This window comes from Podarcis filfolensis (genome assembly GCF_964270895.1).
Source record: "Podarcis filfolensis genome assembly, chromosome: 6".
In the NCBI taxonomy this organism is placed as follows: domain Eukaryota; kingdom Metazoa; phylum Chordata; class Lepidosauria; order Squamata; family Lacertidae; genus Podarcis; species Podarcis filfolensis.
In genome coordinates this window covers 59,641,777-59,662,393 of record NC_139609.1, presented here as the reverse complement: position 1 = coordinate 59,662,393, position 20,617 = coordinate 59,641,777, and the positions used below count along the sequence as shown (strand labels likewise).

The 20,617-nt window shown below is 45.3% G+C and overlaps 1 protein-coding gene across 2 annotated transcripts; it reads left to right on the top strand.

Annotated features, from left to right (window-relative positions):
• Positions 1 to 1,458: 1,458 nt before the first annotated feature.
• On the top strand, positions 1,459 to 20,003 carry LOC310764047 (Krueppel-like factor 15). Of its 2 annotated transcripts, XR_014548988.1 has the most exons (4): positions 1,537 to 1,655; positions 6,874 to 7,912; positions 13,697 to 15,677; positions 15,889 to 20,003. XR_014548988.1 is itself a non-coding variant. In XM_083617155.1 (3 exons), the coding sequence occupies exons 2-3, from the start codon at positions 6,975 to 6,977 to the stop codon at positions 13,875 to 13,877; spliced, it is 1,119 nt and encodes a 372-aa protein (XP_083473281.1). In that variant the 5' UTR covers positions 1,459 to 1,655; positions 6,874 to 6,974; the 3' UTR covers positions 13,878 to 20,003. The 2 variants fall into 2 exon arrangements, 1 of the variants encoding a protein (XP_083473281.1); XM_083617155.1 differs by having other exon boundaries at positions 1,459 to 1,655; positions 13,697 to 20,003.
• Positions 20,004 to 20,617: the final 614 nt, after the last annotated feature.

Genomic DNA, 20,617 nt, shown 5'->3' with positions numbered 1-20,617 from the left:
TTATAGGAAAAAGATGGATCCTTTGGTGAAGTGGGTTTGTTGCTCAAGAGCTTTGAATCAGTTTTAATTGTGCAACCTTAATTTGCTGGTATGTGATTGAATCCCACCTGAAAATAGTGACTGTCTGGGAGCATCACAGGTTGGAGAAAGCTGCTATAGACAAGCCCTGTCGTTGTCTTCTTCTACTGCTGCTGCTTAGCCCTAAAATATTGCTATTTGAAGCATTTAACACATATTGTCTCAATAATCCTTAAGACAGCCCTGTAAGATGGGGCATTGTGATTATCCCCACACTGCAAGGGGAGAGGGGGCTGAGGCATCAGTGGCTTGCGGAAAGCAGTCCTGCACCCATTTGCCAGGGAGTAAGTCTCCATGAGCTCAGTGGAGCTTACTCCTCAGTAGACATGCTGCAGTGCTGTTTAACTCCCAACTCCCATCAGCCCCAGAACGACCAATGACTAGAGATTATGGCAATTCAGAAACTTCTGGAGAGCCACAGGCTCCACATCCCTTTGGCCCAGTGTTTAAATCACTGGGGGGGATGTTTAAATCATACATCCAGCATGCCTAGTTTTCTCCCCATTTTTCCAACTTCACACTAAAAAAACCCTTGCCTTAAATCGATGATCTGATATGCAATAGCAATAGCATATGGTATGTTCGAAGTTCTCAAAATTAATGGAAGTGAACAGCACCAATAAACATGTGACCAATTTACGGCACCATGCTGTGATGTGTATATTGTACACCACACTACTCGTGAAACAATGCTGAACCACTTTGAGGTTTTCTTGTTTGGTTTCTACAATCAAGTGGAATATAAATTTAATGAAATACATATGATGTGCAGATCATATAATAAACTGCAGATGATCTTCCCACCTTGTAAGTGTAACATTTCATTCATTCATTTTTTAAAATATTGTTAATGTTTAACTTACATTGGACATATTTTTTTTGGAAACACATGCACCCCGATCTTCACATACCTAGGTCTGGGGAGGTACACACACACACCGGGTTGAGAAACGCAGATATAACTAAATTGAATAATATATTGCCATGATTCAAAAGGTTTGCATGCTATCAGACTTCATTCTCTGATGGGATTTCAGCATAGTTGAGCAAGGGAAGGACTTCCCCAAATAACCCTAATAAACAGCTCTTGCAGATGTGTCCACAGATGTGTTCCTTAATTAATGCCAAGTTGTGTGACCCAACAGCTGCACAACTTTTAATTACGGCATTATAAGCTTAAAATCAGTTCAAATGAGCCAAATAAGCTCGGTCCCCAGGCTCAAGACGAACAGCTTATCGCACTTTGAAGTAAATGACCTAATACACAATCAGGTGACGTTGTGTGCGCGCACACGTGCGCGCATTAAGTCCAATTAGCTACCTGCGCCCCTTTCTGCAGCCACGCGCCGCCGGGCCGTGTTCTCCGTGAGCGGCCGCCACGTGGTTCTCCGGGACGCAGGCGAGCCCCTGCGACGGCCTGCCCAATGGGGCAGCTAGGATGGAGCCAAGCCTTCGAGGGGGCGGCGCCCTTGGCTCCAGCTGGCACTTTCCCCGCGTCATGTGAGCGGCAAGAGAGCTAGAAGCAGACCGAGCGCCAGCAGGGAAAGGAGCGCGACGTCGCTGGCAGCTGGGCGATGGTAAGGGCGAGCGGGGCAGCCGAGCCGGTGCGAGGGTGCAAGATAAGCGCCCCCCCCCCCGGGATACGGCCCGTGAAAAGGGATGGGGTCGCTGGGGTGCGCGCGCGCCTGGAGCGAGCCAGCGGTGGAGTTCTGCCCCCGAGTTAGAGACCTGGTGGGGAAGGGGCACTAAGTGTAGGGGCGCGCGCGACTTGCCCCATCCTGTTCAGCGCACGCGCCCTTTCCCAAGCTAAGAAGTTTGATCACAACTGGCTGAGTGGTGGGGATGGAAATTTGGGCTCACCTGCCCGGCTAATCGAGGTGTGTGATGTGTTTGTTGATGAATGTGATAACAGACGTTGCCCAATCGCTCCCACTGAAATCTTACGAGTTCAGGAGGCGGATGTTCCTGTAGATTTATTCTCATTTTTATCCGCCCCTCTTGAGTTGGAGCCCGGGGGGAAAGGCGGGCTGTGGATCTCGCGCGCCAAGTTAACTTCGGGCTTTCTGTTGAGTCCCATGACCTTCGGAGGGAAATCTGGACGACGAGAGGATTTTCCAGCCGATCCTCGCCCCGCGAAAGCACTAATCCAGAAATGCAGGCTATGCGCGTCGCTCCCTCCCCGCTGACAGATGCAATAGGGTTTTAAGTGCGGGAATCCGGCCAAGCACGCTCAACTTCTAGGGCAAGGGAGACGTGTTGCAATCGCGTGGAGCGAGAAAAAAAAGGCTGCCTGGCGGACGCGAGAAACTCGACGCGCTCGTCCCTCAACAAACACTGGCAACGGGGCGGGATGTGGCCTTGCGCCGCCCTATGGGAAGCGCGAGGACCCGTTGATTGACGGCAAGCCTGCCTCCTGCTGCTTGATTGGAGGGCGGGATTCCAGGTTGCCCTGAATGGGGAGGGCAGAAGGAAAGGGTGCCGTCGTCACCTCTCCGTAGGGCAAGTCGCACGAGCTCGGCGCTGCCAAGAGCGCTGCCCGATTGCAGCGGATGGTCTGCGCCGGGCAAACGCATGATTTCCGACTGAGCAGGGTGCGCGTGGCCTGCGCGGTTCCTATTTATGCCCTTCAGTATCTGATCGGGACAAATAGGTAGAGAAGCTCGGCCCCGCCTTCTCCATTCCCCAAGCCCGGTGGTTGCTGGAGTGAGAGACGCTTTTCACAGGGTTTCTACCTCCCCCACCCCGTGCTTAACCATTGCCCAGGCCAGAGGCATATCTAGACGCTGGCGAAACCTGCCTCCATTGGGGGTGCAGGGCAAGGGCAGGGTGTAAACGACAACCACTCTCGAAATCTCTCGGCAGTCAGAGGATCCAACTCTGAGGGGCAGAGGCCCCACGTAAAATATTTGAGGCGGCATTGCCAGTCAAATGATGTGTGTGCATCATGTGATCAAGTATGCAGGGTGGGGCTTACCTGCGCCCTCCCAAAAATATTTTATTCAAGTTGGCACCCCTCTCCAATTATCTGGGTAAGGTCATGAGTTTTAGATTAGAGCTGGGAACTGAGGGGTGGGAGAAATGGCAATCTAGTATGAAAGTAGATCACTGGAGAGTGGAGACTATGGGCTGTATGTCATATACATGTGTGGCGATGCATCATTTGTGTGTGTGTGTGGGGGGGTACCTTATTTTGTTTTCATGTGCTATTCTTTATTTGTATTATGGCCAAGGACGGCAAAAGCTGGAAGTAGCCTGGGCCTCTCGGGACCTCGTAGAGCCTTGCCCATCACTTGCTACAATGGTAGCAAGTTCAAAAACATTCAGGAGATGTTTTTATATATTTAGTTCCTATCCCACTTGTCCCCTCAAAAGAGCTCAGGGTGGCAGACACCAAAGTGGAACAATTATGCAATTAAAAGTAAAATAAGAAACATAAGGAAAACATTTAAAAATATTGCAAGAATTTTAACATGCAAAGCGATGTGTTCTACCACTGAGCTGTGGTTCTGCTCCTAAATGGAGCATGGAAAAATCCCAAAACTTAAAAACTGAGGTCATATTGTAATGATCTTGGTTATAGCTCTCTGTTCCTTTATGTGCCTTATGCAACAGAGATAACCACAGAATTGGGAAACTACAGAACTTTTGGCATCGAGTGCTTGGTACAGTGAGCTGTGGCAAATAGCAATGGCAGAAAAATGGACCAGCAGCTTAAATTAGCTAAAGGTAGGGATAATATATTTGATATTGTATATAGTGTGGTGTAATTTTATCACATTCACAAATCAGTGACATATGCAGAAACATTTATCACAGATGTTCATCAGATTATTAAAGTATAAACTGTAATATTATGATGATGTATACAGAACATCTTCAGGTTGCTAGAGGATCTTAGATATATGCTTACATACACATTAAAGAGGAAAAATATGATAGAGACATGGCACTAATTAAAAGATGTAACTGGCTATTTTGTTTTTCAGTGTTTAGTTTGGTAAGTTGGGAATAAAAAATAATAATTTATGTTTGTTGGCAAAAATAGGCAGAGCACACCTTAACTCTGCTCACAAAACTTTACTTATACCTGTATCTAAACCCAGTTCACACATTCAGTTTTCACTTGACTGTTTGTTCTTGGGAATGCGCACAAACATCCAAAATAATTGTACACAACTTTGTATATATAGGCAAAGGCCATTACAGTGCCAAAATAAAAGATGAAGTGAGGATGCTTTAAAACACAGGTGAGATTTTAAAAATGGGTTGTAGCAAAATTCCCACAAATACAAAATGTACCTTTCCTGCCTCCTAAAAATAAAGTGGGACTGAGCCTTGACAGTGTTCATTTTATTTACCACCTGCCAGAACATTAATAGGCGAAAAGCCCTAACAAACACTTTTTTAAGGAAAAAAGGAAGGAAGGAAGAGGCATGTAATTACAAACAGGAAACATTGTATCAGTGAAAAATGAATGGTGTCGACTGAAAACTGGCCTGTAAGAAACTAATGGTCAGGTCTCTAGCTCTTACTATCTCTATGCTGTGGATTTGTAGGGGAAACACACATGGAATTAAGTTTCAACAACCTCTGGACTTAATTTTAATCAAAGCCTGCTACCAAACACTCCTAGAGGGAGGGGAAACTAAGAATGAGGCTGGTTCCTCCCCTTCTGTCCTTTGTAAACAGCTGGAGTAGGTGCTGATCTAGTGTGGGAGCAAGAAAAGAGGCACTTCCAATCTTGTGAATGGGGTTATGAAATGCATTGAGCAACATCAGGTCTTTGACCCCTGTGTTGCCACTGGCAGACCTTGAAATACCTTAAATGCTGCTCCCTTAAAGGCTGGGTGTGTTTATTGAAGAATGCTTCCCCAGCAATTTGAGAAGATAGCAATGGCAAAGAGCAGCGTGGACAAAGCTGAAGGAATTTCATGCCTTCACACACTCTCAGAGGTTGTGGGTTCTCTTGATCCAGTCTGGGTTACCTCCTCCCCACTTTGGCTATGTTGTTGGCACCTGTCTGTCTTGAGAAGCAATGGAGTGTGCCTCCCTTGCTAATACAGCAAACTGCTGTATTAGCAAGACCGAAATGATCTCCTGGGATGCAAGCCAGGGCAATGTGTTTGGAGGTCCTGGGCTGCCCAGACGACAAGACCGCTCCACTCGACCTTGCTGATGTAGTCCAAAGGAAAGCAGAGCAGCATGTTTGGCACCAGCTGGGCTGCAGGAGTTACCAGAGGGCATCATCCAACCATTGTAGGGACTTCACTCCGGATTTGTGTAGGGTTTACTCCTTAGCCCTTTCTTCTCTCAAAGATATCCTGCAAGGCAGTGGAGGTTTAGGATGAGAGTTTTACTTCTCCTCGATGGGCTACCTTCCCAGGTTGACCAGCCCCATCTGCCCCTCACTCCCCTCTACAGCATGTGCAGAAACTGCCTTCCTGACAGTTGAACCCACTATTGGTCTCATCCACTCAATCTCCTGGAGCCTGTCTTCTCATGTAGGGGAAGTCCCTGACACATCAAGGGTTTGAGACCTATTGGCCACCCACATCTGGTTTAGACAGCCAGCTGAAACCTCTTCCTGGGGTGGAGCCACTGTCACATGTGGCCAGCTTCCAGGAGCCCAGGTGAGAGCTGAGTGCAGGGTGGGGACCAAAGATGGAGAAACTACCCAAGAAGGAGCACCACCAGATTTTACAATCCTTCCTTAACATCCCATACACCCCTTTGGCTATGCACACATCGTATATTTAAAGCCCAAGAATTCTGGGAACTGCAATTGGTTAAGAAACTACAGCTCCCAGGATGAACTACAGCTCCCAGCGGGGAAACTACAGCTCCCAGGATGATTTGCTGGAAGCCATCTGCCTTAAATGTATAGGGTGTACCCAGGGCTTTCCCCCCTAAAAAATGTTTTGGGGTGCTCTCATTTCCGTCTGAGACTTGGGAAACACCGGGAAAGGAAAGGAAGCTGCCAAGGGGGATAAGAATGGAACTGACAATTAACCATGCTAGAGAAGAAACTAAAAATTTGATTTTTTGAAGTTTCTTCTCCTGTTAGATTAACAAAATATTTAGGGGTATGAGTACCCCTGCATACCCCCAGAGAAAAGCACTGGGTACCAGTACGAGCCCATTAAAACTAATATTGATGTAAGTGTGAACAGAGACATGGAACAGAATCTGAGGTAACCATTGTTTTTTGAAATGCTTTTCACATTGACCCTTTCTAACTTTGGGTGAAATTGAGAAACCACTAATGGGACAAATACGATTTCCCCCAGGCAAACCTGTCTATCATTACCACATAGTTTTGTAATCCATAGTATGACCTGTTTGAGGTTAACCAATATTTCTTTTGATTTGGTTATCAGATGCAGGCCTTATTTTGTTTCAAAGGACTACATTCTTGCTTTCAAGTGGGAAAGAGCCCTGGCAGATAGGCCTTGGGTTGGACACCATTAAAGAAATTGCCTCTGTTCTTCAGTCTGTTAAACCCTTAGGGCACATCCTTCCAGATGGTTCTGAATGAGTGCATTCAATGCACTGTGTTGGCTAGAGTTCAAACAATGGGTGGATTCTCAAACAGATTCTTGCAAATTTGAATTTGTATTATCTTTTTTTCCAAAATAAGGATTTTAAAAGGGGGAGGAGAAGTGGTGTTTTTTTTTTTAATCCTGAATCAGTTTATAGTAGTAAATCAAAGTAGTATATAGATCCCTTCAGGTTTTCTGTATTCCCTGTATTACTATTTTTAAATTAAGGAACCTCCTTGTGGTTGTCTTCCTGCAGGTGGATCTATAACCAATATTCATAATTTTCAGCTCGTTGGCATAGTAGTTATATTATATACAGCTATCAATACATCTTTTTTATGAGGAGGCGGCAAACCAATGGTCTCAGTAAATCATAGCAAACTGGTGTCTGCTTCAAGTCAGCTGACTGCTTCAGCTCCTGTTCAGTTAGCCAACCCTTCAGATGCTCTCAAGCATGAGATGCCACCATTGAATTTGCTGCAGGATTGCAGCGGGGAGCAGGCTTCTAACCCATCAGCTATCTCCAACTTAATCTGCACATCAGAGACGGGTGTTTCACAGTCCAAGGTAAAGAAGGATGGGGAGAAACCACAGACCACTATCTACGAAGCCTACCTCAGACTTCCTGATTTTTGCCCGGAACTCTCCATGGACTTTAGCCCTACACTGGAGGAGATTGAGGAGTTCCTGAATGAGAAAATGGCAATTCTCAAAGATGAGCTGAATGACAAGCAGCAGGCAGGAGGACAGCTTAAGAGAAAGTCTGAAATCAGCTTGGGCAGCCCCGGGGAACAGTCTGTTCCTGTAGCTGTTCCGGATGAAGGCCTTTCCAGGTTTGCTCAGTCAGGAGTGGTGGTTTCTGGTGGTACAGGCATCCCAGGAACTGCGGGGACTGTCCCAGTTGTCCTTCAGATCCAACCCAACCAAGCGAGTGAAGGCAACTCGCCAACCCAGAGCCCTGTTGGTGGTATTAGGGTGGCTCAGTTGGTCATCAAAATGCAAGGGCAGAGCCTGACCGTTCTTCCCCAGGTCATCCAAAGCCCTTCAACAGGCACAGAACAAAAATATGTACGGATAGCCCCTTTGCCTGTGACGCTGAGGCCTGGAGTTCTTGGAAGCGTGAAGAATGTGGAGGCCAGGACCCCCAAAGCCTCCCCTCCTGTCATCCGAGTCCACAAGTGCACACATCCCGGTTGCACAAAGATGTACACTAAGAGTTCTCACCTCAAGGCACACTTCCGACGCCATACTGGAGAAAAGCCTTACACCTGTACTTGGCCCAACTGTGGCTGGAGGTAAGTGTGAGACAATAAAAACGGCCTGGTTATTTGATTATTTTTTTAAAAGTTGACTTCGTTGCTCAATGAAAGCTTTGTGGGATCAGATAGGCTCACTTAACTACTAGAATAAAGTAGTACTTCCAGCCAACAGTGCAATCATGTATATTTCTCAGGCACCAGTCCCATTGTGTTCAGCAAGGCCTACTCCTAAATCCTGTAGAAGTGTGTTTAGGACTGCAAGGTTATGTATTGGTTGAGAAATAATTTAAAATGTATTGCCTGAACTGAAGTATGCATGCGTCCTGGACACAACCCACTAGACATTTCTCTACAAGCTCTGCTGAAATGGATTGGAGCTGTTCAAGAACATCAGTGATCATCATTGGTGCTTTTTAATATTACCATCTGTGTCTTTTTAAACTCCAGTGAAAACAAACAAATCTCATATTTAGTCAACAGTGAATGAATATTTCACTGATGGGATTCAATTAGCAATTCATGTTATTTTTCCATCCCTGGTCAGATAATGACTGATCCATACACAGCACTGTTGCCATATTTTATTCTTTTATTTCCTCAGCAAGGTTTCTGTTCCTCCTTTGACTGCCAGGCAGCGCAGAAATGATAATGCTAGGGATCATTAGGAGAGGAATTGAAAATAAAACTGCTGATACCATAATGCCGTTATACATATCTATGGTGCGACTGCGTTTGGAATACTGTTCCATACAATTCTGGTGGCCTCACCTTGAACAGGATATTGTAGAGCTGGTAAAGGTTCAGAAAAGGGCAACCAAAACTGGTCAAGGGGACGGAGCAACTTATCTATGAGGAAAGGTTGCAGAATATGGAACTACAGAAAAAAGTAAAAGTGAAAGGTGATGTAATAGACATTCATAAAATGATGCATGTCGTGGAGAAAGTGGCTCGAGAAAAGTTTTTCTTCTTTTCTCCTAACATTGGAACTTGTGGACCTCCAATAAAACTGAACGTTGGAAGATTCAAGGCAGATAAAAGAAAGTACTTATTCACGCAGTGCATGTGGCCTAGGACCCACGTACCTACGGGACCGCCTCTCTTGGTATGCCCTGTGAAGGACCTTAAGGTCCACAAATGACAACATTTTGGAGGTCCCAGGTCGCAAGGTGGTTAGATTGTTCTCAACTAGGGCCAGGGCCTTTTCAGTACTGGGCCCGACTTGGTGGAACGCTCTGTCACAAGAGACTAGGGCCCTGCGGGACTTGACATCTTTCCGCAGGGCCTGCAAGACAGAGCTGTTCCGCCTGGCCTTTGGTTTGGACTCAGTCTGACCCTTATGTTTCCCTCCCCTTATGGTCTTGATCTATCGGCTACTTTTAAAATGAGGCTGCATTTTAAATTGCGTTTTAACCTGTATTTTAAATTGTGTTTTCTCTCCCCCCCCCATATTATGTTTTTACTGTGATTTTATTGGTGTTAGCCGTCCTGAGCCCGGCTCTGGCTGGGGGGGGGGGTATAAATAAAATTTATTATTGTTGTTATTATTATTATTATTATTATTAAACTATGGAACTCGCTCCCCCGGGAGACAGCCACCTAACTGGATGCCTTCAAAACAGAATTGGAAAATTCATGGAGGAGAAAGCTATCCAGCAGCCATGGTGGCCCTGCTTTGTTTCCATGGCTGGAGGCAGTAATGCTTCTGCATACGATGAGGGTGAGCCCCTTTGTGCTCAAGTCCTGCTTGTGGGTTTCCCACAGGCCTCTGGGAGGCCATTGTGAGAACAGGATGCTGGACTAGATGGGCCATGGACCTGATCCACCAGGCTCCTCTTCTATTGCTATGCTTTTATTTTCTTTGGGGGAAAGGCCATAGCTCAGTGACGGAGCACATGATTCAATGGAAAGCAGCCCAGGTTCAGTTCCCAGCTTCCTAGGGAAGGACCCCTGCCTAAACCCCTGGAGCCAGTTGTAGACAATACTGAGCTGCATGGACCAACGGTCTGATTTGGTAGAAGGTGGCTGTCTGTCTTATTAGCAGTACAGTGGTACCTTGGGTTACATATGCTTCAGGTTACATACGCTTCAGGTTACACACTCCGCTAACCCAGAAATAGTGCTTCAGGTTAAGAACTTTGCTTCAGGATAAGAACAGAAACCGGGCTCTGGCGGTGCGGCGGCAGCAGGAGGCCCCATTAGCTAAAGTGGTGCTTCAGGTTAAGAACAGTTTCAGGTTAAGAACGGACCTCCGGAACGAATTAAGTACTTAACCTGAGGTACCACTGTATGGGGGAAAGGCTTCCTGTGTTGCATTTTTGCTTATCTTGCAACTGTTCAAAGGCATAGGACCTCTTCCCTGATGGGAGAGGAAAATAAAAGGGTCCTTGCACTAGCCTCCCCATGCACTATAATTGTGCAACCCACCATTCTTTTTCAACAGCTTTGTGAATAATTTCACCTTAATCGTTCTTCATTTCCCAGAATTAAATCCATTAGTAGATTAACTGCAGTTTACAGACTTCTGTGACCTGCTAGGGTGTAGCTGATAGTCTAGGTACAAGCTCAGGACAGTCATGTGGCAAGGAGTTCCATCTTTTAATAGGTTCCCTTCTTTGCTGATCCTTCCCATGGGGAATACATCTGATGTGCTGAAGTCGCAAAGCCTTCAGGGATTGCATTTGTGTCTGCCCATGCTGCCCCTTGAACCTTTCCCCAAGCAGATGGTTTTGTTTAAAATTTGAAAGCCTCCAGCTGTCGTGGCATCGGTGGCAGGGACTTTCCAAATGTGGAGAGGCTGCTCCTAGTGATCCTGCAGCTGCCAGACTTTGCAGGGGCTTTGCAGCCATTGCTCAGGGCATCTTGTGAAAAGAGGAGCTCAGTAAAATATCGATATTGTTTCCAAAATACGGAGGGCATGTGCAGTTTCCAAGGGCACCAAACAAGGGAGAAGGGCAGGGACTGGAACAGGCCCCCAGGCAAGGGTTGCACATATTTGCTCCTCTCAAGCAACCTGAAATCCCTGACAACATATAGGGTTGAATTTACTGTTTCCTTGAGAATCGTTCTCAAGGGGGTCCTGTGTGATCTTGGCTGATCTGCTTCCTTCCAGCTTCTTTGGCTGTAATGACCTGAGACTTTGGAATGTATTCCTGCTTAACTGCAGAAAGTGAAGTCAGGGGGGCTTCTTTCTCCCCCTTGTAGCTCTGGTAAATGTATTAGGAATCTGTTTGATCTCTGCAGTGCTCTATAAAGCCAGACTTCTCTGCTACATTAGATATGAGCTGCAAATGGAGGAGGAGTCAGTGAGCATAACAAGCTTCTGATTCCACATTCTTTTGTGGACAATTATGGATGGGCTCATCTAATGACTCTACCATATGTCTGGGTCACTGAGAATGCACGGTTTTTAGTTCTTTCCTGCAGCATGTATGCGTCTCCTATATCAACGATGGGAAGCCTGTGGCTCTGCATATGTTGCTGGACTACAACTCCTAATAGGCTCAGCTACAGTGGTGGATGGTCAGGGATGATGGGAGTTGTAGTCCAGCAACATCTGGAGGGCTGTTATAGGTTAGCCACCTATATATTTTCTAGATTTTTAAATAAGATTGAAGGAGCATCTCCACCCCCCATTGTTCAGCCCAGACACTGAGGTCCAGCTCCAAGGGCCTTCCGGCGGTTCCCTCACTGCAAGAAGTGAGGTTACAGGGAACCAGGCAGAGGGCCTTCTTGGTTGTGGCACCTGCCCTGTGGATTGCCCTCCCATCAGATGTTAAGGAAATAAAATACTATCTGACTTTTAGAAGACATCTGCAAGCAGCCCTGCTTAGGGAAGTTTTAAATGTCTGATGTTTTATCGCCTTTTTAATATTTTGTTGGGAGCCACCCAGAGTGGCTGGGGAAACCCAGCCAGGTGGGTGGGGTATAAATAATTATTATTTTATTTTTGTTAAATAAGTTTTCAGTAGCCCAGTGGGTTAGAGTAGATCTCATAACTGCCACTGAGTCATCCAGGGAATCAGATCATCCAGGGATCATCCAGGGAATCAGGGAATCAGATCATCAGATAATCCAAGGAATCAGAAAGATGATCCAACTGGATTCCTTCTTTCTAGGGTTGGTGACTGTGAGATCTCCTTCATAATTATTTATTTGCCTTTACAAGGTGCAGAAAGTTATGAAAGGGCAGTGTACCAGTTGGGATTTCTGAACTGCTTTCAAAGGCTGCACATGTACTGGCATATTTGAAACATATAACCTGTATGCATATGCGCCCTGAGGATCTGTTGCCAATTGCCAAACTCAGTGGCATGCACTCATGGGTGAGATGGACACATACCATTTCAAATACAAGAATGTATGTTGTATGTACATGTACAAAATCTTTAATATGTGACATATTCATTGAAAGTGTTTTATTCATTGAAAGTGTTTTATTATTAATCCAAAAAAAAAGACTTCTAGAAAGAAAAGGGATTGGGAAAGAAGAGGTGGGGGGAATGGGATGATTTCAGGCACTATTTCCTAGTTACAGATTTCTAATCATCCTTGGTCATGAGCTATTTCTCACAATCTGAAGTTGCAGGGGTTCTTGTCTGCCCATAAGTCTTTTTGAGATTAGAAAAAGAGACAAAGGTATTCCCTTACATTTCCCCACTCAATGGCACCACTTTGGTTCAATCAAGGCCCCTTGACAATTAAAAAAAAAATCTTGTCCAGGGTTGTTTCTGATGTGACTCTGAGTGGATTGTCAGTGAGATCATGTCTGGTCTGTTCCTGAATTATTATGTAACATTGGACAAGTTCTGCTTCCTCCTTCTTCTTTGTTTTCCTCACTCCAAACAGAGAGACGGTATTTCACAGAAGCTTGATGACTTTGTTAATATTTGTCAAGGTCTTTGAGTTCCTTTGTTGGAAGGCACTCCTTGAACTTGTTTTAAGGCTTACTGCTATCGTCGAAGGCTGATTTTGTTCTACATTATGTCGGCCTTGGTTCATACGTGAAAAGAAGTGAAGGAACCAATAAGGGGTGGAAAGGAGAGAGACAGACAGAATGTCAGTGGTACACAAGAATAAAGAGTCAAGAATGGGACATTAAACCTCTGTCTTTGTGCACCCTTGAGAGGTTTATATTTTATTTATTATCACCTTTATATCCCACCAAGGAGCTCAAGGTGACATACATAGTTCTCCCTGACCCCTTCATGTCCTCAAAGCAACCTTGTGAGTTTGGTTAAGCTGAGGGACTGTGGCTGGCCCAAGCTCACCCAGTGAGCTTTATGAACCCTGGGCTCTCAAGTCCTAGTAATCTCACTCTACTACATTATCCTTTTCACCTGAGATGGTAAATCTGTGACCCTTCACAAGCTGTTGGGACTCTAGCTGCTGTCAACCTTGATCATTGGCCATGCTGGCTGGGGCTGCTGGGAGTGGAAGATGAACAACATCTGAAGGACCATCAGGTTGTGCCATCCCTGTCCTGTCTGAGCCCCAGAGTGGTTCATGACCTATAGTCCCAATGCACCAGAAGCCAATGAATTGCACCTGCCTGTTTCCAAGTGGCAAAGATTCATGTCTAGAGAAGCTGCTTTCTAGCATCTTGCGGTTTCAAAATGTGAGTAGGGAGCATGTTTTTCTATTTCTGAAATAGACACTGGATTCTTGAGAGTCACGCTAGAGCAGCATCTGCTAGATAAATCTGTTTTATATCCCAGAATCATCTCTTGTAGTTTGCTTTGACTGTGTGTGAAGCCATTGGGTGAGAACAACCTCCTTGGTTCACGCAACTGTGCAGTAAACATCTCTTCTTCTGTCTGGTAGGTTTTCCCGCTCAGATGAGCTCTCTCGCCACAAGCGCTCCCATTCTGGACTCAAGCCTTACCAGTGCCAAGTGTGTGAGAAGAAATTTGCCCGCAGTGACCACTTATCCAAACACATGAAGATCCACAAAGGGTCATTCAGTTTGGGAATCCGGACAGCTCAGGGCTGTGGTCATAGCTGACTCTGCTTTTGCTGCCTTGCCAAGAAAATAATTCCTGCCCAAGTGAGATGACAAATGCAAATATAAAAGACGGCTTTGTTTGGAAGGGAGGAAAGGAATTGACTTGTGTAAAGTCTATTGGGAAGACCAAAGCCTGCTTCTACCTGAACATGCCTTTCAATCAGGACCTGCCTCCAAACAGGTCTCTGATACTTGTGAACTCTTGTAAAACTTGTAATTAAGTTTGTGGGAAATATGTGACAATAAAGGATGTTGGGGTGGGCAGGGTGAGATTCGCTGTTTAGATCTGAATTTTAGAATATGGACTGTTTAGGCCAAGGATGGAAAAACCTTTGGTCCTCTAGATTGTGTTGGGCTACAGCTTCCGTTATTTCTGACCATTGGCCATGCTCGGTGAGATTGATGGGAGGTGGAGTCCAACAACATCTGGAAGGCCACAGGTTCTCCATCTCTGGTTTAGTCATTTCTAATGCTTTTTCCTGTGGTGTACACATAGAACAGTATTTGAATGGGAGGGTGTGGGTTCTTTTGCATTTCTTTCTGAGTTAGCATCCTGCTTGATCACTCAGCCACTGATTCTGAAACTATAACCAATGCAATGAAATTACAGGTGAAATATTCACTAAAATGGCAAATCTCAAAGTTCAGAGCTTGAATATCAGTACCAGGAAATCATATTTTCCCAAGTCTTTGTTTTCAGACTATACCTCTCTAAAGCCAAATTGGTTTCATGGCATTCAGTGTAATTTGAGTGGTGCGTAATGGTTTGTCTTTAGGAAAAGGAATTGCATTGTGGATTACTGTGAGTTGTTATTCTATAGCCCCAATTTAAATGTTTATTCTGTGAGCTGTACACCGCTTGTGCCTGAGAATGGGACTTGGGGCCCAAGACCTAACCTGTACACATGTTAATCCATGGTGGGAAATGTAATCTGATTTGTCTCTGAAATAAGGCAAACAAGAGTGTCCTGAGTCTGCCCCAGACTGTAAAGCAGAAATGAGGAACCTCCAGATTGCTGGACTATAGCTCCCATTATCCCTAGCTGTTAGTCATGCTAGCTGGGGCTTATGGGAGTTGAAGTGTAATAAAAGCCAGAGGGCCACAGATTCTCCATCCTTGCTATGAAGTTTGGTGGTACAGCCTTAAGCGTTACACACATTGCCTATGGTTACAATTCCATGCCACTTTGTTGAAAGTGAGCCCCACTGAATACAATGGACTTGTTTCTGAGAAGACATTTATAGCATTGCACTGTAAATGCCTCACATGCCTTTCATTTGAACTTATTTTGATCATTGTTAATCCACCAGAGCTGTCATTATGGTTTGTTTTGCTTTTATTATTCAGGTTGCTTAACTTACCTTGCATCCATGGAATTCAGGGCTGGATAGAGAGAGAGAGTGATTGATGCAAGTCCCAACACAGTCAGTCTCATGACTGGGTGGGGATTTAACACAGGTCTACCACAGCGTTTCCGTGCGCTGCTCTGGTTCACCAGAAGCGGCTTAGTCATGCTGGCCACATGACCCGGAAGCTGTCTGTGGACAAACACCGGCTCCCTTGGCCTATAGAGCGAAATGAGCGCCGCAACCCCAGAGTCGTTCACAACTAGACTTAACGGTCAGGGGTCCCTTTACCTTTACCAGGTCCCTTGTGGTAGCCATTATGACAACTTCCACCTGAAGTTTCTATAGTTAAAACGACAAAGAGTTGTGCAGCACCTTAAAGCAGGCGTGGGGAAGCTGTGGTGCTCCACTTGCTGGGCTCCCAACTCTCATCAGTCCCAGCCAGCATACTCAGTGGCCAGGGGTGGTAACTGCTAGCCATGATGGGTACATTCTACCCCCACTGTTGGACGCAGTATTACCTATGAATGCTGGCTGCTGGGAATCACAAGGTGGAGGGTTGCTGTTGTGCATGGGACATGCTTGTGAGATTCCCACAGGCATCTAGTTAGCCACTGTGAGAACTGGATGCTGGACTAGATGGACCTTTGGACTGACCCAGCAGGGCTTTTCTTATGTCGTTGTTATGCATAAGGTTGCAGGTTCAGTCCCTGGCATCTCCTGGTAGGAGTGGAGACCCCAGAGAGCCTCTGCTACAGATAGTGTAGACATTTGTGAGCTAAGTGGGCTCATAGCCTCACTCTGTATAAAATAGCTTCCAATGCTCATGTGTCTTGAACCTATGTGGCAAGATGCCTTGTTTGTTATGTGTCTCCACCCTGTTTTGATGCAATGGTTCTTGGCAGAAGTTGAGAACAATAGCTTACCAAGTGCAAGTCTAGTAGCCTGCTCTCAAACATGTTTACTTGGAAGTGTTTTGATTCTGAGATACATATGTTGAGCGTGCTTCTTGTTGTTGCCTGCCTTGGTTATTCAAGCCTCCTTCCCCTGCAGGCACCTTCTTTTTTCCAGTCTGTGCCAGCCTGAGTGACTCATACACCACCTCCATCTCCTTTCCCTTCTCCAGCTTCCTATACATAAAAATAACTTTCCTTTCTCCAGCTTCATTATCTCACATTACCTTCTTTGGATCTGTACACACTATACCTTGAAAGCACATTCAAAGCACATTCTTTCCCTCAAAAAAATAAAATAAACATAGGCACTGTAGTTTAAGGATTGCTGGGAATTCTAATTCTGAGAGAGGTCAACTACAGTGCCCAGAATTCTTTGAGGGAAAGAATGTGTTTTGAATGTGCTTTCAAGGTAGAGCATGTACTAATGTTCAGGCTCTGAACTGGGTTCTAAATGAACATCTAAAGAAGCTCTGTCACCATTATTCCTCCCACAGAATGAGCTTTTGTTGGCAATATCGACTAGTCTAAAAGGATGTTTGAAAAGCACCTCCTACGGGAAACTGTGCTATGACAATTCTAGCTATTTAAAGCCCTGAAAAAGAACTTGTGCTCACAGGTGCAGAAATCCAGGATTCATGCCCAGTCATGCAGACAGATATATTTGCATATATCACAGTAAAGAAAAACAAACTGAATCAGTCGTCATAGCTGACAGAGTTACTTGTCAACTGCTGCATTCCCTCTCGGAAAGGAAAATAAGTTTTGGCAATCTGTGTGATTCTTCGCCGCCCCCACTCTTTTCTTAGTTTTCATATAAATATCTCTTTTTAGGCATCCATCAGTCATCCTGTGATAAAAGCCCTTTATCTCACATTGGCCTCAGATTAACTTCTTGGCTGTGTAAACAAAGTACATGTTCAAAAGGTCAGTCAGAGGTTGCTGAAAGTTGAGAGAGTCCACAATCCATGGCAACACTGGAATCCCCATTTTCTTCCTTTTCATCCTAGCATGACACAATCATGTCAATACTACCAGAGTCATTAACAGTTCACAGTTTCATAGGTCGATTGCCAGTCACAGTGATTTTCTAAATTCAGCCCACAAGGAAGGATAGCTGGAAAACAGACTGGATTATCATTTAAGCAGATGGGTGGTTAGCTCAGGATAACAACCTTGGGCTAACAAACCTGAGATAGCAGGTACCATTGTTAATTGCCTGAATCAACCTATAGATGGGCTGACACAAGTATCTTCAGATATAACATAAGTTCAATCAGGGGCAAGCAACATGCCCTCAGCCTATTTTCAATTTGGGAGACAAGGAGGGGGGAAAGGGGGTTACAGACAGAGAAAATTGAATGAAAGAGGGAGAGAGGGGAGGGGAAGAACCACAGAGGAAGGGTACTCCTTCCTACTTTTAATTCTAGCCCTACCCACTACCAGCATTCAGCTGCCAATATGTTCTCTTGTTTGTTCATGATGCTTATAATTTGTCTTTCTTCCATCATGGAGCCCTAGGCAGTGTACATCTGGTTTCCAGGGAGGCACTCATTAAAGAACTCTGCTTTAACTTCAGCAAGGTGCTGGCATGTTGTGATATTATCTTCACAGGAATACAACCCATTGCAGAAAGAAAAAAAAAGGTTCCTGGACCCTGATTTAAAGGGATAAAGAACTGTGATAAAACTGGCATGACGACCTTTTTTGGCGTTGGCGGGAGTGAATTCTTACTTTCACAAAGATGCCTGCAAGTTGGGCTTCAAAGAAAGGAATGCCTGGCTGACAGCAATAGTTTTTCAAGCAAAGACAAAGGATGTGGTGCACTTAGGCACGCTTGGCTATCTGTGCCAGACTTGTCAAGGCTACAATTCTTGAGGTCTGTTTAAATTGCCTGGTTTTTTGTTTTTTTAAAAAAATATTTACATTAATACATGTTGGATAGGGAAGACAGAGTATGGCTTCACACAGTAGCTGTATCCTGCTCCTGTGTGAGAGACGTCTTGCACTTGGGCTGCTACATGATGCATGAGAGCTCTGACTGTATTTATGCAAGTGCTAGAGGAGGAGGCAATACAAAAACCTACCGCTGTGTGGTTTCCAGCTACCTACAATAAAGTATGGGTCAGCTATATGCAATTTTGTCCCACAGAATTACTTGGAACTCACATGTCACAATTTTCCTCATATCCTCCACCATTTCATAGGGGAAAATAGGCCTAGACCTGTAAATATGTCTTTGGGTGGGCCCTGGGGTGTGACTTGGCATATAAAGGCAGCTCAGGAAGGTGTGGCACTGCAAATGTACCACAGGCAGAATACAAGGCAAGTGAGGCACATAATACACATATGCACTGTACTGTTGACTGTTTAGAACATGGGTAGGCAAACTAAGGTCTGCGGGCTGGATCAGGCCCAATTGCCTTCTGGATCCGGCCAGCAGACAGTCCAGGAATCGCTGCGTGGATCGCCAGCACACACATGCTTTCCCTTCCCCTCACACGGCACAGCGTCCTCCCTCCCTCCTCCCGGCTTCTCCCTGCCCTGCCTAGAGGAGGAAGGGGGCTGGGCTTTGTTGGTGCCAGCAGCAGCAGCGCTCGAGCGGCCATTTTAAGCAGCCCCTTTCCAGAGCCCTTTAGTGTGCTGCTCATTCTCCCTCTGCCGCCAGTCCCTGCCGCTCGCAAGACATAGGTAAGCAGCTACCGGGGCTCATGGTGCTCTTGCATCACCCCCCTATATAGTCCGGCCCCCCACAAGGTCTGAGGGACAGTGGACTGGCCCCCTGCTGAAAAAGTTTGCTGACCCCTGGTTTAGAAGATATTGTCCCATTTTATATGCAGGATTGTACTTAAGTATTTATTTATTTAGCCTGCTTCACTGATTGACATGGGGCTACTTGGTTATCTGCATGCTTTGATTCGGCCGTTTCCAGTCAGCGAAGCCAAAGCTAAATAAATAAATCCTTAAGCACAGCTTAAGTGATATTAGTTGGACCTGCATTAAAATACCTATTCTGCTATGAACCTAACTCTGACTGTGGGCCAGCCACGTTCTCTTCCTGTATGCTTGCCTCCTAGGGTTGTTGTGAGGATAAAATCACCATGCCTAGCACCTTCAATTCCTTGGAAGAAGGGTAGGATGCAAACATAGCAACATATAATTCAGGCTCTTTATGTGCTTGCACACTGGTGTTTGTAGCAGTAAAGTGTGAAGAAGGCAAGCTTGTAAATGCACAATTGGCATGTACCAGGAGTCTAACCACAATTTTAACTTCCAGAGCATTCCCACTGCACGTATGCCGACGCTGTGTGCCTTTCCTTTATAGTTTACGGTGTTTCCTGCAGCAAAAACTGGCACGCAGTGGCAGATGCTCTAGCATGCGAAGCATGAAACAGCTCCAACAGTATGTAGCCTCATCTGAATTGTGTCTCATCTGACTTCATCTAGATTGCACCTAGAGGTTAAAGTGCTAAGCAAAGCAAGCCCAGAGGAGAGTTCAAAAAAGTGGCTTTTCATGGCTGCATTTTGTGCCTTTTATCTTTATTGTGAGCAGGGTTACCAAATAATTGTGAAACAAGTACTCTTTGCCTGCTTTGTGCAATCTCTGTAACTCTTAGAATTTTCACTTTAGCTACTTGATAATTGGGCTGCCTTTATGGACACTTGTGCTATATAATCCAATATAGCAAAATCAATCTTTACCTTTCTAGTTTTACAGCAAAACATCCAATGTTCTCCCTCTACTCATCCTACCTCTGCCTTTGAGGAAGGCACATCATCATTTGTAAACCAATTAAATAAACTGAGAAAAATAAATTGAAAAACACCACAGGTTCCAGTGTTTTATTGCAGCCACAGACTTTGGCAAAGTGTCCACAGGGCAGCTTTTACTGCGGCAGGTGGGGGGCAAAGTTTGTTCAGAACATGAATTTTACTTTAGAAAGAGTATATCCACCCGTGCTCCTTTGTCTCTGAATCCTTGCCTTCTTCCCTATTGAAAGTTATCTCTTGCTTGTTCTTTAACATCAGACAATTGGCAGAACACCATCTCTCCTCTTAAATCATTACCTATTCATCCTGCAATCACATCATCTGGCTTAGAAACCACTGGCCTCTATCTGGGGTGCCAACTTAAATAAAATATTTTTTTGGGGGGGCAGGTAAGCCCTTCTACCACATAATCAATCACAAGACACCATTTGAATGGAATGCCCAACAACTTGGGAGGGGAGGGGGCTGGCCCCTCAAATATTTTATTGGAGTGTGTGTGCAAAGAGACCTCAGGAGTTGGCTCCTATGCTTCGTATGGGTTTTGGTCTGTGGGTCTATCGCTTTAAAGCTCTACTAAATGATCGTGGCATTAAACGTGAATAAAAGCAAACTAAACAGATTATCCACAAGAAAGTGGGCGTGCCTCCACGGGCGCCCTGGCCACTTGCT